Genomic DNA, 20,452 nt, shown 5'->3' on the forward strand with positions numbered 1-20,452 from the left:
GCAAGCTCTTTTATTCTTCAGACATGGGTCCTTCTTTGGCTTGGGAAGTTTGCTGTTGTATATGTGATTATTACTTCTGGTAAGAAATAGCAGTTTTCAATCTTGTCTATTTCTGCTGCCCAGAACACAGCTTGTAAAGTCAAATCAATCTAGGGTCAAATTCCAGCTATGTCACTTGTTAGCTGTATGATCTCAGGCAGATTAAAAAACATATCCCTGTATCAGAGTTTCCTCACCTATAAACTTTTATGTTATAGAATTGTTGTGAAGATAAAAAAAATATGAATTGCCTCTATAGAATATTTTGCTCAGAAACAGGCACATAGTAAATGTTCAACAAATTAATCCTTATCTTTATACTCCTTGGTCTCTGAATTCTAGGTTATGACTTTGTAATTGTTTCCCTTTTCGTTTTCTGATTTTTCATTATTGATTCTGCTCTTTGAACCTTCTAAGGTGATTTTTAAATTTTTCTATCTCCATCTTTTCTATGATCTGCATTTGTTTCTCCTCTCATCCAGCTCACCTGGATTTCTGCTTACCTCTCAGTTTTCTCAGTTTTCATCCCTGTCATTTACCACTGGCCTTCCATCTCTGGCTTCATGGACTCCAAGTTCTTTTAGATCTTATTAGTAGTATGAAACTGAAGAGTTAAAAATTTTATAGGTTTCCTGAATTCAGTCTTCCCCAGAGCATAATAGTCTATACTTGGAGTTCTATGCTCTCTTCTTCCTTTTGAGTCACAGATGTTCTTCCTGTTGGCTAAATGCACCCCCAACTCCCACATCCACAGCTAAATGTACCCCCAACTCCCACAACCACAGTTCACTGGCCCCATCCCTAAATTTAGCTTCAGACTGAGTGTTTGCTCAGGAAAATTAAATCATTTTCAAATCACCTTACTAGGGACTTAGTTTCTGTTAACAAAAACCTTCACTGGGATTATGCTAGGTCAACTGAGGTAAAATTGCAATAGCCTCATGGCAATATGTAAATCTCAACACCTTTCGCCCCAGTATTTGGTGAAGGAGGCTGAGAACCTGTAGGCATTCTGTACCCAGCTGGGGGTGGGGTTTGCCCTGGGCTCTCCTTCCAGTAGTCCACTTGTTTTTGCCTGGTGTCCTTCCAGGTATTTCTAAATAATTTTTCATTTCATTGGTATTCTTGTAAGACTGTGGTTCTCCACCATGGGTGCACACTGAGCTACCTAAGAAGCTTTAAAAAAATACTGATGCCCAGGCTCCACCTGCAAAGATTCTGATTTTTTGGTTTAGAATGCAGCCTGGGTATTGATATCTTTAATGTCTGCAGATAATTCTCTTGTACAGCTAGCATTGGGAAACACTGTGAAAGGCAGGAGTTTGACACCGTGATCAAGTCTCAGTTTTACCCAGAGATGCTTATGGCAACTTTCACCTCCCAAATGAAACTTGAAAATGTAGGACAAGGGCGCCTGGGTGGCTCAGTTGGTTAAGCGACTGCCTTCGGCTCAGGTCATGATCCTGGAGTCCCTGGATCGAGTCCCGCATCGGGCTCCCTGCTCGGCGGGGAGTCTGTTTCTCCCTCTGACCCTCCCCCCTCTCATGTGCTTGCTCTCTCTCATTCTCTCTCTCTCAAATAAATAAATAAAATCTTAAAAAAAAAAAAAGAAAATGTAGGACAAAAAAAGATAAATGTCTATATAAAAATGATAAAATATTAAAATTAAGTATATAAAATTAGCAAAGGAAAATCATAGGACAACAAAAATTAAGTGCCTGAGTATTGGGAAGAGGTGGGAAATTATGGCCACACAAAATGCAGAAAGCAAAATGGGAAAAAATGAGTATTAACTAAGAGCACCAGAAGAATAGAATAGTGGGACAGAATATTTACCATTCATGAATTTGGCTACCAAAGGATTAAATGAGATAAATCCCAGTAGCAGTGAAGAGTCCAAGGGTTAACAGCCCTACTCAGGAGCAAATGGGCCCCTTTGGGCTACAGGGTCTGGATTCTGTGCCCTCTGAAGGCCAGGGTTCAGAGCAGGGAGTTTTTGAAAGTTCATTTCCTCAGCTGGAGCCTCAGGGTAGAAAGCCCTGCAGTCACCACTCCAGTGTATCTTTAGACTTGTTGCAAAGGGCTCCAATTAACTCTGGTAGCTTTTGCTGATTTTCCCTCCAGCCCTGTTAAGATGCGAAGTTGCTTCCCAGAGAGACAGTCCTGGCATTTCCCTTCAAACCAAGGGCTCCTCAGAAAATGACTTCACAATTTGATTTGAAATTATGTCAAGAATAAGTGGATTCAAGAATCTGCACATATACAATATTTTTTTTCTTTTTTTCCCCTTAAGGTATTAAACATATAAACTTATCTGCATAATTAGTACAGCATTTGGCATAGTGCTAGGGCTATAACTGATACACACAAAAAAGTATTTTCTCAATTTCATTGTTGCATTGCACTGAGCTAAAGCCTAGGAGTTATATATTCCTTCTTCACAATAATAAATAATCATAATTAATGATATTTATTGTTCACTGTAGTTTAGCAGAAGAACTGATCATAATCTTTTAGATTACCCAAATAAATCTAAATTTATGTAGAAAAATAAATGAAAGACATTTTAATTTATAATGCAACTAATATTACAGTTTTTGTCACTAAAATTGGTTCAGTCCTCATATACAATAGACTCTAATCTTCTACTTAAAGAAATTGGGTTGCATGCTGAAGATCTGCCTCGTGGTTTTCTTTCTTTTCTGTAGCCTGATAGTACTAATGAGTGATTCTCAACTCTATTGGTCATAAAGGGATTCCTGGATTGCTTATAAAATACAGATTCTTGGGTCTCCCACACAACAGTCTGTATATTTGAGCTAAGGTTTGTAAATCTGCATTTGACTGAGTGTTCCAGGTGATTCTCTTGAAGAAGGTCCGTGGATCACATATTAAAGAACACAGGACAAGGAGAACGGTCAGGTGAGAAGGTATCATTTTTCACCGGCTGGGCTTGAATTTATCCCTGTTTTGTTTTCTCCTGGGCCCTTGTTCCAACTGCACTAGCTTTGCAGGCACAATAATGCTAAGGGCAAGTGGAGAAATAGAGGCAGTGTTAGTAGGGTCTCTGACCCTTAAGGGCAGTGCTTCTGAAAGTCACCCAAGGAAAATAAATGAGAATTACTAGAGATCTTGGTAAAATCCAGACTCTGATTCAGTTGATATGGAGATGGGTGTGAGATTCTGGGTTGCTAACAAGGCCAACCCTAGCACCCCCCACCCCATGTGTCCAGTAGAAAGTCAGGGAGCTCAATATTTATATAAGAAACAAATAAACAACAAGTTCGAAATTTCAGGATGCCCACTGGATTTAGTGAAAAAAGATCCCAGTGCAGTTTAGCGTGTGAAATATAATTGTAACCTTGTAGTAGAATCTCATCTGCATGTATTTAAGTTATAAACATTTAACTACATGTGAAAAAAAAAAAAAAAACCTTTCAAAATAATGTCACAGGCAAAGGATGCTATCTAATCCTGAAATTGCCAATATCTGTTATCTGGGAAGAATGTGCAAATAATTTTAGGATCCCAGTCATTGACAAAAAAGTAAAACTCATTGTTACTCTCATCTGAGAAATCTGCAGAGAAACGACTATAATAAAAACTTCAGGGGTGCCTGGGTGGCTCAGTTGGTTAAGCTTCTGTCTTCAGCTCAGGTCATAATCCCAGGGTCCTGGGATGGAGCCCAGGGGAGCCTGCTTCTCCCTCTGCCACTCCTCCTGCTTGTGCGCTCTCATGCACTCTCTCTCTTTCTCTCTCTTCATTAAATAATTAAATAAAATAAAGTCTTATAAAACAAACTTCTATGTTTCTTTTTCTATTCGGTGGGGAATTCTTACTTCACAGTTGTTAAAACTGTCTGTGGGTGCTCTTTGTGCAAGCATGTTATTTCTTCATTAGACAATAAGCTCCAGAAGTCAGGTATCATATTTTATGTTTATTTTAAGTCTTGTTCAGTACCTTGCTCAAGGTAGACGATCAATACACTTTTCTCAAGTGATGAAGAATTAGACAAATGAACAGATGCAGCTTTCTGCTACCACCTCTGTAGTTAATGAAATGTTAATATTGTTATATCCTGCTGAGTTGAGTATTGAACTAGTGGTTCTTACTGAAGTCTCATCAGTGCTATAGTTTTCTAATTTTAGGAAATAATATACAGAATTATCACAAGTTAAACATATATTTGTAACTTAATATACATATTCCCCATGGAAAAAAAATGTTGGTAGGGTAAACAGAATATAAAAATTAGTTCCCAAACTTATACCTCATACTGGAACTCAAGTGCTATAATTTGCAATTGAAAATAATGGAAACTTATATTGCTATAATGCTGATAATTACACAGAGCTGAAGATATTCATTTATTAGAAACAAAAGCATTATCTACTCTGTTCCAAGCTAGTGCTAGATCCTAACTTTACAACCTGCTTTTATTGTGTTTCTTTCCTAATACATTTTTATTGTGGTAAAATACACATAACAAGCAATCTGCTTTTATACCATGAAAATATGGTCTCTAAAGTAGAATATTATATTTTTTAAAATCAAAGTTTTACAGGGGAAAGATAATAGAGATGAGTTTTCATTTCTATTTAATTTCACTGAAAGGATCCAAATAACAATGACTTAGACAAGATTAAGTTTTTCTTTTTCCTGGTAATAGATGTTCACAGTTATCAATGTAGGGGTGGGATGTTCACAGTGCCAGGGACCAATACATGTCCATCTTTTTGCTATGCCATCCTACGGAGGGGACTACTGCCTCATGGTCCGAGATGGCTGCATGAGCTTCAGCCATCCAGTCTGGTTTCCATGCACATTCACTTCAAAGACATACTTCAGAAGTCATTTCCCTACATACTTATGTTTGTACTAGGTATAGTCATGTGACAATGAACTTAACTCTGAATTTAAAAAGTCTGTGAACTAAGTTCATCATCACATGGCTGTAGTTAGCTGCTGAGAAATGGTGTCCTTATTCAAAATGGCCACTTGTCCAGCTATCGTTGTATTGTACTCTGAAAGAAAAGGAGTATCTATCCTAGGAGGGTCCTTCGTGGTCTCTGCCACAGCAAGCAAACTTCAGAAGTAAATTTTAAAAAATCATCTTGATAGTATTATTAAAAGATGAATTTTGAGGAAGTCTTTGCCATTTTTATGGTACCTCATAAATTAATATTCTGCATTTGTAGTTTATTACGAACTATTTCTTTAAATGCAAAGCTTGGAAGAAATGGTCTGAAAAAATGCACAAGACAAAAATATGGCCTATGACATAAATAGTAAAAATAGAAATGATGTAATGTTCCTGCTTAGCTAATGTAGAAGAATTTCATTAGGTAATGCAGTGTTGATGAGTTAATAGCTTTGTCTCACTCTCCTGAATACATAATGTGCCTGAACTACTTGAATATTGTGAAATCTTCAGATAGACCTCTTTACAAGTTACTCATTTTCTTTTATGCAGTAGGACTCTGCAGTGCAGGGTGCGGATTTCTTTTTGGGAACATGTTGTACCGTGGTTAAAAATGATGGTGACATATAAATTTTGCTGCCTAGTGATAATCAACTAGGCACGTTTATAATACTATAGCAGTCAATAGAAATACTTTAAGGTTGCCAATCAGATTTGATAAAGAAAAAGAATAGTCGCCCCCAAATTTTCTGTTTTCTAACTTCTAGCCATTTATATGTGTATTGCATTTGGGACTAATCAAAAACTTTATATATGTGTGTGCGTATAAATATATATCCATGTCCAATGTTGTACTCAAAAGCACACGCATACACACATGCACTGATACAGGATTTCTTATGAATCAGTTTTTATAAGGGAATATTATAGACATACACACTTGCTCATTGTGGGGGATAAGTATGCTACTTTCTGTTTAAACACAGTAGGATTTAGTAATAAATTTGAATCTTTTAACAAATTTTAAGGTGTAATTTTAAATAATTTGCTATAAAAAGTATGCTATTCTTTGTAGTGACATTATTTCAACCCATCGTTTTTCTTCTTGTCGAATGAGGATTTAGGTTGAATAGCAAGAACGATAATTTTGGAGACCGAAGATGTAGGTTCTAATCTCAGCTCTGCTGTTGGACTTGAGTGATACCTTCTACACTCTGCCCTATAGCAGCCCCCCTATACGAGGGATAATAGTATGGGAGGCCCTCTGCAGGGGACCTGGGATTCCCATCAGTAAGGGATGGCTTTCATTTCTTTCTTTTCTTTTCCCACTGTCTCCTTGCCCCCCTCCCTACTTATTCGAGTCCAATATTTTCTCAGAGTCCTAAAGATTCCAGTGTCGGCCCCGGAGGTTAGATGAAGAGTTAACATGAGTGGATGGTTTCAAACCTAATGTAGAATTAGAATGAAAATGACAGAAACTGGGGCGCCTGGGTGGCTCAGTCGTTAAGCGTCTGCCTTCGGCTCAGGTCATGATCCCACAGTCCTGGGATCGAGCCCCGCATCGGGCTCCCTGCTCCTTGGGAGCCTGCTTCTCCCTCTCCTACTCTGCCTGCTTGTGTTCCCTCTCTCACTGTCTCTCTCTGTCAAATAAATAAATAAATAAAATCTTTAAAAAAAAAAAAAAAAGAAAATGACAGAAACTATAGTTCTTACCACGAAAGCATTGATTAAAAATTTGAAGTTAGATGTAAGCCTGCTGAGAGAATCTTAATTGGGTAACACTTTGAGGTCAATTAAAATCCCCGTTTAAACCATTCTCAAAGACTGGGATTAGACCCTATATTTTATAAAGAAAATAAAAGAATAAATTTTTTTTCCTATTTGTAAGCATCAAAATCTGTTTAGTTTTTTGATCCAAGGTATATGACTTTCTGTAATCCTGACTAGAAGTTTTAACCAAGATCAGAAAGACCCTTTGAAAAAAATTAAATGCAAAAAAATTAATTTTTGAGTTTTTAAAGGATAACCATAGGTTTAGGGTAAGGGTGTTTACGCTTCCACTTTTTGGTTAAAATGAAAATTGACTTTCATTTTCTAAATATTAGAGATCCTTAGTCTCATTTAAAATATTACTGAAAAATGCAACAACAACAAATTGCCACCTTCCTAGGCTATTCAGAACCAGAGGAGAAGCATCCTGGGTGTGTTTCCAGATCTCTGTTAGACCATTACATTTTCATCCATATTTAACAAATGTCATTATTCAGTTTCATGGGGTCACTGTGTCAAAATGTCTGTGTTAGAACTTTAATTTATTTTCAGAGGTTCCTTTAAGTGGGCAGGAAGCATGGCATGTTGGATTGATTTACTCTCTTTAATCCATGCACTGGATTGGTTTGCAGCTCAAAACTTATTCTGGGATGTATACTTAAAACAGAATTTATCAGCACCGCAGCCGAATCCAACACCAGAAATGTCTCCCTCTCTTCTGCTTTCCTTCCTCTGGCTGGTTTTCTTTTAAAAGGTGGGTTCTTCCATTATGTCTCCAGGTAGCAGTAACAGCCCTGCCTGTGTGGTATCCCTTACCAGATGGCCCTCTTAATAAATGCCTTGCTCTTGCCCACCCTCACTTTCTTGATCCAAATGTGAAATGCCAGCAAATAAATAAGAGCATTGTACTCTGATGAGTTCTCTTGAGATGAAGAGACACCCTGGGGAGAAGCAGCTAGAAACAGCTTCTCTGTTTGCTGGACTGCTCCTAATTACTGGATAGTAGGTAGAAGACACTGTTTGGATAATAGAGAATTTAAAGAGAGAGAGAGGGAGGGAGACAGAGTCAGGGAAAGAGGGAGTGTGCATATTATTTCAAATGCCTTTGCTAACACGAAAATACTCTTGGATGGTTCGAGTCCACTTGAAATATTGTGCATGATCCTGTGAGGGGAACCCAGACTTTGGTCTCGGGGTACGCAGTTGCTGTGTGCAGATCTCCCTGCCAGACTAAAAGTGCAACAGAAATGAGTGGGTAATGAGAGCAGAGCAGCCAGTTCTTTAATTGAATTAAAAGCTGGGTAACATCAATGCAGACACCTGTCCAATTACAGACAGGCCAAGGTGTTTACCATTGCTGTACAAGCGATTCGAAGATGACAGAAATCTTTCCGCCCACAGATTAATATAATGAAGGAGAACAGATTACAGTGGATGCCGGCCAAGCGCCTAGGTTGGCAGCTGGGGGTGGGGTGCGGGAGGGAGGAGGAGTCTGCTCAAGTATGTAAATAGAAACGGGCTTCTTTTTTCTTCTCCGAAATGTGTTTGGCTTTAAAAAGGATGCCATTTTGCTCTGTGTCTCAGCCTCAGTTTCCGGGCAGAGCATTTATACTTGTCTGCATTTAGTCAGAAGAGTTAATCATAAAATTTCAAAATTTCACAGCTGGCTCTTCTGTTGTCTTCCTGCCTCTCAGCGCACAGAGTTCTTCTATTAGAGGCTCAAAAGCTTGCACAGCTGGTGTCAGCTCCACAATGATTTTCTCTTAGGTAGTTGGGCTGCCTCCAATTACTGAGATTTCTCTTTGGCTCCTTTTTTTTTTAAAGATCTTATTTATTTATTTGAGAGAGAGAGAATGAGAGAGAGCACATGAGAGGGGGGAGGGTCAGAGGGAGAAGCAGACTCCGTGCTGCGCAGGGAGCCTGATGCGGAACTCGATCCAGGGACTTGATCCAGGGACTCCAGGATCATGACCTGAGCCGAAGGCAGTCGCTTAACCAACTGAGCCACCCAGGCGCCCCGTCTCTTTGGCTCCTTTGAAACTTGAGGCTAGAGCAAAGGAAAGAAGGTGTTGGAAATCATCATCATCGGTCAAAGGAAACAATGTCTGTTACTTTGCTGACTCCCTGGAGAGGGTAGAATGGGACTCGGGGGTCTCTTATAGTGAGGGAGACAGCAGAGTGGCACGAAGCAGATGGAAAAGTCTTCATTTTTTGGTCAGGCATCAAGTGCCAACTTTGGTAAACCGTTGCAAGAGCTGCTGGAAAACAGGACAAGTAAAGAAGGAAAAGGACATGTCCTTGCATTCAAGGAGTTCCCTAGATCATTTTGAGGGGCTTCTAAATTTCAGGGTTCTCCAGGACAAGCTCTTGCCCTCTGCTAGGTGGAAATCCTCAGAGCACAGAGTTTGGACCCGTATATACCGGGACTCTGAAACATCCTACTGTGATGTGCTTCATTCCTGGAAATGAGGTCCCCGTCCCTATTCTTTCAGCTTGGGCTTTCTGCACGCACAGAGGCCCACAGGACTGCAATTCAAAGGGAATATACTTACTTTACTTCAAACTCCCTTGGTGTGGCATGTCAGGATTTCTCAATGTTAAGCATTAATGCAAAATGCATTATCACTTAGCAGTGAGTGTTCTGCTGGTGCCAATGATTTTAATCTGGTTACCAACACTCCTGTGTTTCTTGGGATACTAACACTTTTAAGACATCAATAATGCTGACTTTATGCTTATTGAATGTTTTTTCGGCTCATCCTCTTCCATTATCAAAAGGGACTGGCAGGTTTCCTGACATGGTTGGGACCATTTTCTGATTTCACAGAGTTTTGTGGCTGAAAGGGAATTTGAGAGGTCATCTGGCTGGCCTAGAGGTAGGGACAGTCTTAAATTCAAAGGGAAAAAAAGGCTCCTCTGTGATGTCTCTCAAAGAAAGAGGCTCATATCCCAGCCGATCTTAACATTTCTTACTGTCAGGAGATTCTTCTTTATTTTAAATACCCCAGGTGTCATAAAGGGAGATTACCCCACTTTCTCTTATTTGGTTTTCTATGGATGCAGAACATATGCAGTATTTTTCTGCCTAGGATTCCTTTGAAAATATGTCCCACTATATATTTTTCAGTATTCTTTTTAATATAATACTAAAATGTATACTTTCAATGATTATCCTTTTTTTCCTCTTTGTCTTTAATTAAATCTAGATCTCCTTTCACATTGGACTAGGAAGTCTGGATCTTATAAATGCCCTTATCCATTTGTCATATATGCAAGGATTCTGATTTATGTATTAATCTATGTATTACTGTTATCATTAGGAGCCTTCAAGCTCTAATATTTTCTTAGATTAGAAACCTCATAGAGATCAGATGTATTTTATAGCACCTTTCCCAGAAACATAGAGAAGAAGAAATGATAAATACTTTTTGATGATGATATACTATCATAGTAGTACTACTTTTTGTTCCTGGAGACTGTATAATCTAAGTAAGACTCTGACACTTCAAATAAGGCCATTAGGTCAGTCACTCAATGATATCTATGGATATATCCAAGAAAGGCTATCTTAATTAGTACCGGAGAGAATATACTTACTCTCTTTCTTTGGTAACAGCAGAACTTCTTGTAACCATCAACTTTAATCCATCCTCATAAACTCTCTATACTGAGAAACAAGATGTAAACCATATGTCTCAGGCAATAGGATGACTTTGGTCCGAACTGAGGAAGATGACTTGGTTGACCAGCCCTCTCCCAACCACTCACTGTAACCAGACAAGAGGAGAGAAAGTGCTGAACCTTGGGTGCCTGGGTGGCTCAGTTGGTTAAGCGTCTGCTTTCGGCTCAGGTCATAATCCTGGGGTCCTGGGATGGAGCCCTGCTCAGCAGACTCACCCCTCCCCTGGTTCCTGCTTGGTCTCTCTCTCTCTCTCTCTCAAATAAATAAATAACTAAAATCTTTAAAAAAAAGAAAATGATGAATCTTTATATTACTCTTCTTATTGAAGTGGATAATACTGATCTATATTTAGGGAAAAATGGTTCCAATGTTATGATAAACTTTTCTTTGAGACAAAACATTATGAGCAAGATCCCCACTAGAAATAGGAAAGATATACCACCTCGGCCTCAGAAAGTATAGCACATTTTTTTTTAAAGTGTGATTTACAAACCATCCAAAATTTCCACCTGGGATTTGAAGTTGGCAAGAACCAAAACATCAGCTTTCTTCCTTTTTCTCTTTTTTTCTATTTTGCCACTCTCATTTCTCAGTGTTTATTATTGTTTCACCTGAAATGAGAAATGGGAGCACTTTGATGAATGGCCTAAAAGATGATCTAGTTTCTCTCCAGCATCTCTCTTTAAGAATCTCAGGATTTTTCTATGAAATACAATTTGGTCAACTTCTCTACCAAAGCACAAAGCTGAAGAAAGCAAGTTTTGAGAGTATTTGCTGTTTTTTAAGGTTCTTAAGGTTTAAGGGGGAAAAACTTAGCAAAGGAATTTCATAATACACATATATGTATACAAAGTAACGCCTTTAGTGAAGGCAAGTAAGGTTAAACAAAATACTAAAGACCATTTAATGAATGTGAATTCCATATCTGGTTTGACATGGTCCTTCTTAAAGTCTACATTAAAACCTTTCTTGCTAAGTTGATGTAACAGTCATAATTCTCCTATTGTACTTCCACCATGATTTGGAAAGAAATAATGTCTCAGGATGAGGTATTTTGTAAGGCCAGTCTTCAAAACTATAAAATAATGGAACTACTTTTATAATGTTTCTCAACGATAATATTACCTGGTTGTATTATGCATCTGCCTACTAAAGATGTAAGAGCACCAACCTATATGTTATGTAACCATTATGTCTTCTTGGACATGGTTTTCCTGTGCCCCAGCTAAATCATGACCATCCCTAAGAGACAATGCTTTTCACATATGTCACATGGCTTAAGTGATGAACAGAGGAAGCTAATCTTATATCCCAACATGTTTTTCTTGTTTGCTATAGGATTAAAAGTCTCACTCTCTAGGGGCTGTTTCATTTCTTGTTAGTATGGCATTATATTTATTCAGACATGCAGGTTGTCTTATTTTAGACTCTTTCAGTAGATTCAAACTTGGCAATAAGAAGACATGGCAAATACCAAATATTTTCAAAGGATAAAATGGCTAGAACATATCACACAAGGTTACCTTAGTTTTGAGTCTGGACTTTTGGGATTATGGTGAAACGTTGAGAAATGGGAAAACGAAGTTTATGAAATGGTTGAGGCTGTCAAGTCTGGATCGGAGCATATTGAGAATGAAATGCTATTGGGACATCCAGGTAGGATATATGACCTGCAGGTAGAGATGCAGAACCAGAACTGGGGAGAGATGTGAAGCCTGTACATACAAATGAGAGATGGGGCTTGATGAGTTCACAAAATAAGTGTTTAGAAGAAGAAAGAAGCCTGAAGACCCTAACCTTGTAAAACAAAAGCTATTTTAAGGACTGTGGAGGGAAGATGAGCCAATCAGTTCAAAGAAAGAAAGGAGCTCTCAGGAGCTGAGGAAAACACCTTGGGAAATTCAGTGGCACAGAGAGAGCTGAGGGAGTCAAAGTCCAATAAGTAGAGGGAAGATAGGGATTTGAGGAAGGGTTACTTGATCTGATATTTAGAGATTACTAGTGATCTTCAAAAGATAAAAATCAGGATTTAGTAGCACAGTGCGAGCAGGAAACTTGGTTGCAGTAGTAACATGGACTGACACGGCCTCTGCTAGAGCTCTATCCTTACACAGCTCTGTGTTGAGCACGTTATACTCCTAAACTCATTGAATCTTGATAGTAACACTATGAGGTAGGTACTTTATTATCCCCAACTCACAGAGGAGAACGGAGACCTCTCTTTCAAGACAGGTATTGTTATTACATGTTTACAGATAAGGAAACTGAGGCACAGAGATCTGAACAACTTGTCCAAGCCCGTACAACAAATCAGTAGCAGAACTGGTGTTTGGACCCAGGAAATCATGCCCAAATATCTATTCTCTTGACCACTTCACCACTGCATGATGAGGATGCATAGGTGGCAATGTGCACTTTCTTTTAAGACGTCTAGTGGAAGGAGAAATAACTTCTTAAAGTGAACTTGGACAGCAGGTCATGGTCTGGGAACTTCAAGAAGAAATAACAGTCACCGCGGCAGGAATGAAGGAGAGCAGAAAGTTAGGACATGAGGTGGATTCGAGATTAGAGGGAGCTGAATTTGGCATGAGGGAGTCACACGTGTGTGTGTGTGTGTGTATTAGGTCACTGGCTCAATGTCTTCTTTGACCATGATTTAAGATGATGGTGCCAAGTGCAGCAGCGAGGGCTCAGGGGCCCAGGGCAATGCTTGGGGAGCTGTTGGAATGAAGACTCGCAGCCATTACTGGGGACTGACACGTGGGAGGTGCCCAAGTAGACAATGGCTCTGGTTTTTGCTTCATCCTGCTCTTTGCTTGTTTGATTTTTAAAAAATTTCTTTTAGGGGAGGAAATAGGAAAATACAATACATATGTTAAATTTTGTGTTTGAAGGATGCCCAAGCTGTTACCAATATTGGCACATTTAAATAATAATACATTCTCTAGGCTACTGAAGGTTTACAATATAAAGGGATACCATGACTGGGACCATTTTTTTTTTATAAGAGTGTTGACCAATCTGTGTGGTTAGGATTAAAGGCAACTCTGAAAAACGTCAACAGAAAAAAACAATGGTGAGCAAATACACAAATTATATTTTTGATACTTCTGTAATTCCCAGGATTAAGTAAATAAAGAGCTTCTGCCTTGATTATGAACATTTAGTAAACAAAATGTGCTTTCATTTCTACAGGTACTCTTAATTGCTGAACAAATCTTATATATTCACCACCAAGCCAGGTTAATTCAACACTTCCATGTGCACCACTTCTGTTTAAGACAGGTGTCTTAATTAAATAAACTAATAATTTTGCAAGGAGAAGCACAAAAGCATAATTATCTAATTTGCTAATTGTTCAACTATGTTGATTTGCATATTTGTTAGTTGTAACATGAACAAGTAGTTTGTATATGTGTATCCTACCGTTAAAGTAATGAAACCACTCTTGGGATTAGCATTTCCTAAAGTGTGTTAATAGATGCTATGTAAAAAGGACTCTCGTTGAATAAGGCTGAAAAATGCTAGATTAGAGAAAATGGAATAGTTTTATTCTGCAGGAGGTCTAGAATCCTAGAATGGGATAATATGCATCTTAACTATCAGATACACAGTGCTCTGCTTTACAAACTATGTATGGAAACCCATTTTTACAGGTGAATGTCTCAGGGCACTAATGTTCTGAGGAGCACATTTGGGAAAATGCTCTTTTAAGTTGTTTTAACAATAAGTTGGTCTCACAATTTTTTTTACTAGTCACTCCATTCTGTAATCAGCACAGGGGCAGGAAAATGAATTAAAGAGGCATATTTTTTTGTGTCTGTGTCTCTACATCTTTCTCTCTCTCTCTCTCTCTCTCTCTCACACACACACACACACACACACACACACTGCTCTTTATAGCTACTTACAGTAAACATGCAAACCTCCTTTTTTCCCCTTTTATTATAGGCATATTGACAGGCTTGCTACCCTTCAAAAACTATGCAGTAACCCTAACTGCTTGCACTTTGGCTGGCTGTACCGAGAGCTCACAGGCATTGAACATCTCTACTCCACAAGAAGGTAAAGTAATTTCAAAGGTCTTGACTTCCACATTTCAGTTATGAATAATAAAATAGGAGAAGAGCTAAATGCTGCAAGGCCATTTGCTGGAAAACCCCAACCTAATTTGATGACAAAGTGCATTGCCAGGCCATAATTGCTCCATTTTTTGGGGGGGTGCGAAAATGAATCAAACTCCATACCCTTTAATGACATGCATCTTTAATAGCTGTAATGCAGATTAATGGGCTTTTTAATTGCTGTTACATTGTTCATGCAAGAGCCTTGTCATTAATATGAAGCATCTGAAAGATTAATGAAAGCTTCCTCATTTTACTATGGCTCAGAAGTAAATCTAGAGACAGTCTGACTAAAAAGAATTGATTGTACGGCACAGTATGAAATTGAGAATCAAACGGTTGATTTCCATGGTCTCTTTGAACTGCTCAACACCAGCACAGGCAACAATTATTTCAGTATGATGGAGCCTCCAAATGTCGGTTGAGGCATTATTAATCACTGCTCGGTTCCTTCTGACTGAAGTCTCATTTTTGTTGTACTTGGAACTTACAGACTGTTGGCATAAATTAATGTTTCAGAAAGCATACTTTTAGAAGGCAGTGAGAAAGAGAAAATATTTGAGCACTCCAAAGTGAAAGCTTTGCTCCAGCATCAGCACGCATCACTTCAAGAAATAACAGCCCTCCAAACATTTGAAGCATTGTTACTTCCTATTTCTCTCTCCTGGATGAGAGGAATTACACATTTCTTCTGTCTAGTTGTCAAGTTATTTAGGAGATTGAAAAGCTTGATCCTTGGGGGAAGAGTCAGCCAGTCTCTCTCCCTCAGCATCCGTCCGTCTCCTTCCTGGCTCCCTCTTTTTCCCTTCCCTCCTGCAAATCCTTTAGCAAGTACCCCTCACGCAGAAGACATGAAAGAGAAAGACAATGGCCCATGTAATGAAACAGGATAGAGGGGTCTGTGAAATCCTTCACGTGACCTTGCCCCAACAAGAGCCTCCTCACCTGGACTACGCCATCAGTGAGCCCGTCATCCATGTTTTCTCAGGGTTCTCTCAGTCTAGCCTGTGGAGAAAGCACTGTTTCCCTTACTGTGGCATTGCTTCTGCTGGTCCACGTGATCCACGTGTTGGTCCTCTCCTTTTACAAATGCTTCCACCAGCCTCAGTATGGGACAAGCGCCCTTATATTCTCAATACCCCCTACCCCCTCTGTCCAGGTTTTGCCTGGAACCCTTCAAACCTACTTTCGCAGCTGTATCCCAGAGGGATTCCTACTGGTCCAGTTCACCGTTCGCTCTTCATTATTTAAGGAATTCCCAACTCCTAGCTTTTTCTTAAAGTTACTGCCAATGTACCAAACCATAGATGTTTTTAGGGTCAATATTTTAAAACTTTTAGTTCCTGTGATTCTGATTTATTCACCATTACAGAAAATGAACAGAACCTTATTTGAAACAAAACAAAACAAAACAAAACTTACACACAATGTTGTTTTCATATATAATTAATTCAATTGATTCTCTACTTGCTGGTTATTTCTACAGAAACACATAGGCTTTTTTGTATCTATTATGAACCACCCTCACCAGCATTGCCTACCTTAGATCAAAAGCTCCTCAAGGGTAGGAACTCCATCTGTTCGATTTGCTTTAACAGGCGCAGCCCCAAGTAGAGAGTATGGGTTAATAATACTTCAAGGAGTATTGATGAAGTAATGCAAGCATCAGTCAAGTGAACTAGTGTAATACTCCCCATCCATCATTAAGGCAAATTCTCATAAATTCAGGACAATTATTTAGTACTGTTCCTAAAGCAATTATTGACAAGCTGCCCACGAATCAGGAATATTTCTCTGCATCGGATTTCAGGTTTATGTCATGATTTATTGGTTTAGGTCTGAAAAGTTTGAATTAGAAAAGTAAACTAAAATTAGACTCCATAAATCTTTTTTTTTTTTTTCCACAGCCCCACAGGAAGTTCAGCCACCAGTAGCCAAATCTCTTCCCAGTTCTTTGTTACTGTCCTGGAATCCACCCAAAAAAGCAAATGGTATTATAACTCAGTACTCTTTATATATGGATGGGATGCTTATCTATTCAGGCAGTGGAAAGAACTACACAGCCACAGGTAAGACTTCTATATGTATCGGTAAATAGTTCTAGTCTGTGTTAGACTATGTATATTTCAGATATCTGTAGTCTGTAATTGTCTGAAAATGTGGTCTTTAGAATTGGGGTACTTACTGTGTCTCCTCTCATTTGGTCCCCTTGCGTGGTCCCTAGTCACACTTACCATGCCCGGTTGAGTCAATGTCATTTCAAACAAATTCCACTGTCACACAAGTTAACTACTTTAACATCCTCATGAATGCAGGATAATATTAAGACTCAGATGTGTGACTCAGTGTCGTCAGAATTTGGGGTTATTTGAGAAGAAACAGTATATATGCCGAAATCGTATTGTAACGTGTGACGACACTTGAGTAAAATAAGGTAAATTGCTGAAAACCTTGTAAAACCCAAGAAGCCTATATTATGTCTTATTGCCTAGTATCTGAATCATGCTTCTATTTGTGTAGTAATTTTAGTGGTTATATATTGTATAGTATTTTATATACTATGTGTGACTATCTGGCAAGACATCATGAGTCAAATATTGACTGATGAAAAACTGAAGCCTAGAGATATGACGTTCTTCATGAAAGGTCACAACCAGGGAGAGGCAGAGGCAGAATTAATTATTTATGTATTCAGTCCTCCACATTAATGCCAGGTGCTAAGGTTGTAATAGGGAATCAGCGGCACGCTGGCCCTCCTCTGTTGGTGCTCATGGCTTCAGGGGAAAACACACAGATGCAGGGATGAGGCATTTGTGGACAGGGCTATGGCATTTACCTAGTGGCATCCTCAGGGTTTACATTTTTTGTGTCCTTTCAAGACTGAGAACCTTCAAGGGACAAGAGCTATTAATTTAATATTTTGTTGCTTGAGGTTGGATAGAATTCTGTAATACATGTTCTAGGAGGTAGGTGTTATTACTACCCCCAGGTTACAAATGAGGAAATTGAGGCAGAGAAAGATTAAGGAACGTCTTCAAAATCACACAGCCTATGAGTGGGATTTTGATACCGATCCGTGCTTTCTGGCTGTGATGAAGAACCTGTGGTCTTGAAACAAGTTACTTCACTTCTGAGACTTAGTTTATGAATCTGCAAAATGGGAACAACTACAATTTTCAAGACTCTAAAGAGAACTGGAGCTATAAGTAAAACACCTAACATGTTCTTAGCACTTAGTAAAGAGAATACTCTTATTTCCTGTAGAATGCAGAGTTCATGTTTTAAACTTTAAAAATAGATTCATCTTGCCCTAACAATGTCTGAAAGCATTATTTTAATTAAATATTATACACCAGAGAAATTACTTCAAAAGAAATGAAAACATATCATGGAATGAACTATACACACGAATTAATAATTAATATAAAACACTTCTGTAGGACCAAAAAATATCAGCATCATGCATAATAGGAAAACACATCTTTTAGGCCCAGTACAGACATTTCCTCTGAGAAGCCTTCTCTGATGCCCCAAGTATGAGTTGATCCGACGCAGGTATGCTCCTTGGAAACTTCTGTGCCCCCTCTTTTTTTTTTTTTTTTTTTGTGCTGTCTTTGAATAAGGTTGCTTATTTACTTGTCAGTTTGCCCTTCTGACCCTAAGCTTCATAAACACATGACCCTAAGTGTCTGGTTCTTTACTGCATCTCCAGGACAGGGTGGGTATAGACAGTGTTGAATAAATGAATGAATGAAGTCAGGTGATTGCTGGGAACAGAAAAAGAAGCCAGCAAAGGGGAAATTGTGGAGGGTAGGAGTAGGGTGGGAAAGAAAAAGTGACAGAGAAGAGAAAAAAGAAAGGTAGAAAAAGGAACTAAGATCCCTTCCATGGGTAGACACAAGTGCTAGCCCAGTCCATAGGGAAGTTGTGTGGCTGATAGCAGGTCTCAAAACGTAAGCCTTGACTATTTGCAAGCCATGAATACCATTTGAGGTGACAGACACCGTGCACAGCCAGAAGATGAGCAGTGTGGGGAAGACGGGAGGCCAGGATTCACATTTATCTCCAATACTACTTCCAAAATGATGCTAATTCTATATTTTGTTTGATGGAATCAGCAACAGAACCATGTGACTCTGGGGTCTGCAATTAAAAATCTTGGCAAATGTTACCATAGTGGATTAGTACAACAGATGCCCCCCAAATATAATCTAATGTAAAGAAAGTGGAATATTTTTGTAGTGCCCACAACCATCTTCTCGAGCTACAGAGATAATAGATTCTTTAATGGTTTTCATTTTTTATGTAGATTTTTGAAAATTAAATCTTAGGTAGTACTTTTTTTTTTTTCCTATAGCCTTCTTGGCTTCTAATAAGCAATTGTATTTCTTGCCATTCTCATCCCCAAATGGCAGAAGATATGAGGCACATTGAGACTGCAACACGAAGGAGAGAAACGAAGCCAAGAACCTTATGATGGGATTCAAAGTTGTGCATGATTGTTCTAACATTAGAGCTAGTAAATCTGAGGCCCGGAGAGGTTAAGAAATTCTAACCCGAGTTGGAGGAACCACTTCAAATCTGGATCTGTCTGGCCCCAGAGTCCATGCTTTCATTCTTTCCACATTCTGCTGCTCAAATTATTACATATTATCTTATTTTTTACATAAATAAATATGATATATTATGACACATTCACATAATGTGTAAATGTTTTGTGTAAATATGTAAATTATCAACATATTAACATAAACATATTGTGTAAATATGCAAATATTTATACCACATGTGAATGTTACATAATATGTAAACATTACAGATTAACATAAAGAAATATTACAAATTATTACATATGATTTTATTTTTCCTTGCAACAACGCTGACAGGGAGACCAAAACCTGATTGCAAACCCCAGAGCATCTGTGTTATTCTTTTTTGGGCTCCATAACAAAATACCACAGACTGGCTGGCTTAAACAACAGAAATTTATTTCTCACAGTTCTGGAGACTAGAAGTCCAAGATCAAGGTGTTGGCAGGTTTGGTTTCTCTTGAGGCCTCTCTCCTGGGCTTGCAGACAGCTGCCTTCTCACCATGTCCTCCCAAGGTCTTTCTCCTGTGCGCACAGCCCTTTCTTACCTGGTCACCAGTCCTGTTGGATTAGGGTCCCACCCTTATGATCTCATTTAACCTTAATCACCTCTTCAAAAGTCCCATTTCCAAATATACTCACATTAGGAGGTAGGGCCTCAAAATATGAATTTGGGGGAACACAGTTCAGTACGTAAGAGCACCCTAAAGGGAGTGCTTTCTCTACCATGAGCGTAGGCTGAATGCCCACTTCTGTATAGATTCTCAAATCATGTGAGGATTGAAGAAAGTGGCCTTTAAGAGCCCTTTCAACTCTTGAGGCGCCTGGGTGGCTCAGTTGGTTGGGCGACTGCCTTCGGCTCAGGTCATGATCCTGGAGTCCCAGGATCGAGTCCCGCATCGGGCTCCCTGCTTGGCAGGGAGTCTGCTTCTCCCTCTGACCCTCCTCCCTCTCATGCTCTCTGTCTCTCATTCTCTCTCTCAAATAAATAAATAAAATCTTAAAAAAAAAAGAGCCCTTTCAACTCTAAGATTTTATATGTGTAATAGGCATTAATTTCAGGTCAGTTAGGTCTTCAAAGTCTACCTGTCCACTAGGAATCGCAAGAAGGTACAATGCGAAAGGGAATCTGTCTGTCTAAAGTCAGCTAGGAGAAGGCTGATTAGAGGAAACTGCCCTGGCCATTTGAACAGGCTCTAGCCTCTCCAGACACTGCATCTGTGCCATGTTCCATCATCAGATGCGTCCATGATATCATTGGTACTTGTTACTCATCTTTGTGTCAGGATCTTTGTGAACTAATCTCCTGTCCATGCTGAGAGTGGTT

General features: G+C 39.0%; 1 protein-coding gene across 1 annotated transcript in view; it reads left to right on the forward strand.

Moving 5' to 3' along the window:
- The window catches only part of USH2A (usherin), a 701,438-nt gene that overhangs the window by 302,545 nt on the left and 378,441 nt on the right, over window positions 1-20,452 (forward strand). The window contains exons 30-31 of the mRNA XM_045876094.2: window positions 14,364-14,477; window positions 16,444-16,605. Coding sequence (XP_045732050.2) covers window positions 14,364-14,477; window positions 16,444-16,605 — 276 coding nt within the window. The remainder of the gene's footprint in view (window positions 1-14,363; window positions 14,478-16,443; window positions 16,606-20,452) is intronic.

This window comes from Mirounga angustirostris, unplaced genomic scaffold (assembly GCF_029215605.1).
Source record: "Mirounga angustirostris isolate CCGP_5_RB_7025 unplaced genomic scaffold, mMirAng1.0.hap1 SCAF_6, whole genome shotgun sequence".
Classification (NCBI taxonomy): domain Eukaryota; kingdom Metazoa; phylum Chordata; class Mammalia; order Carnivora; family Phocidae; genus Mirounga; species Mirounga angustirostris.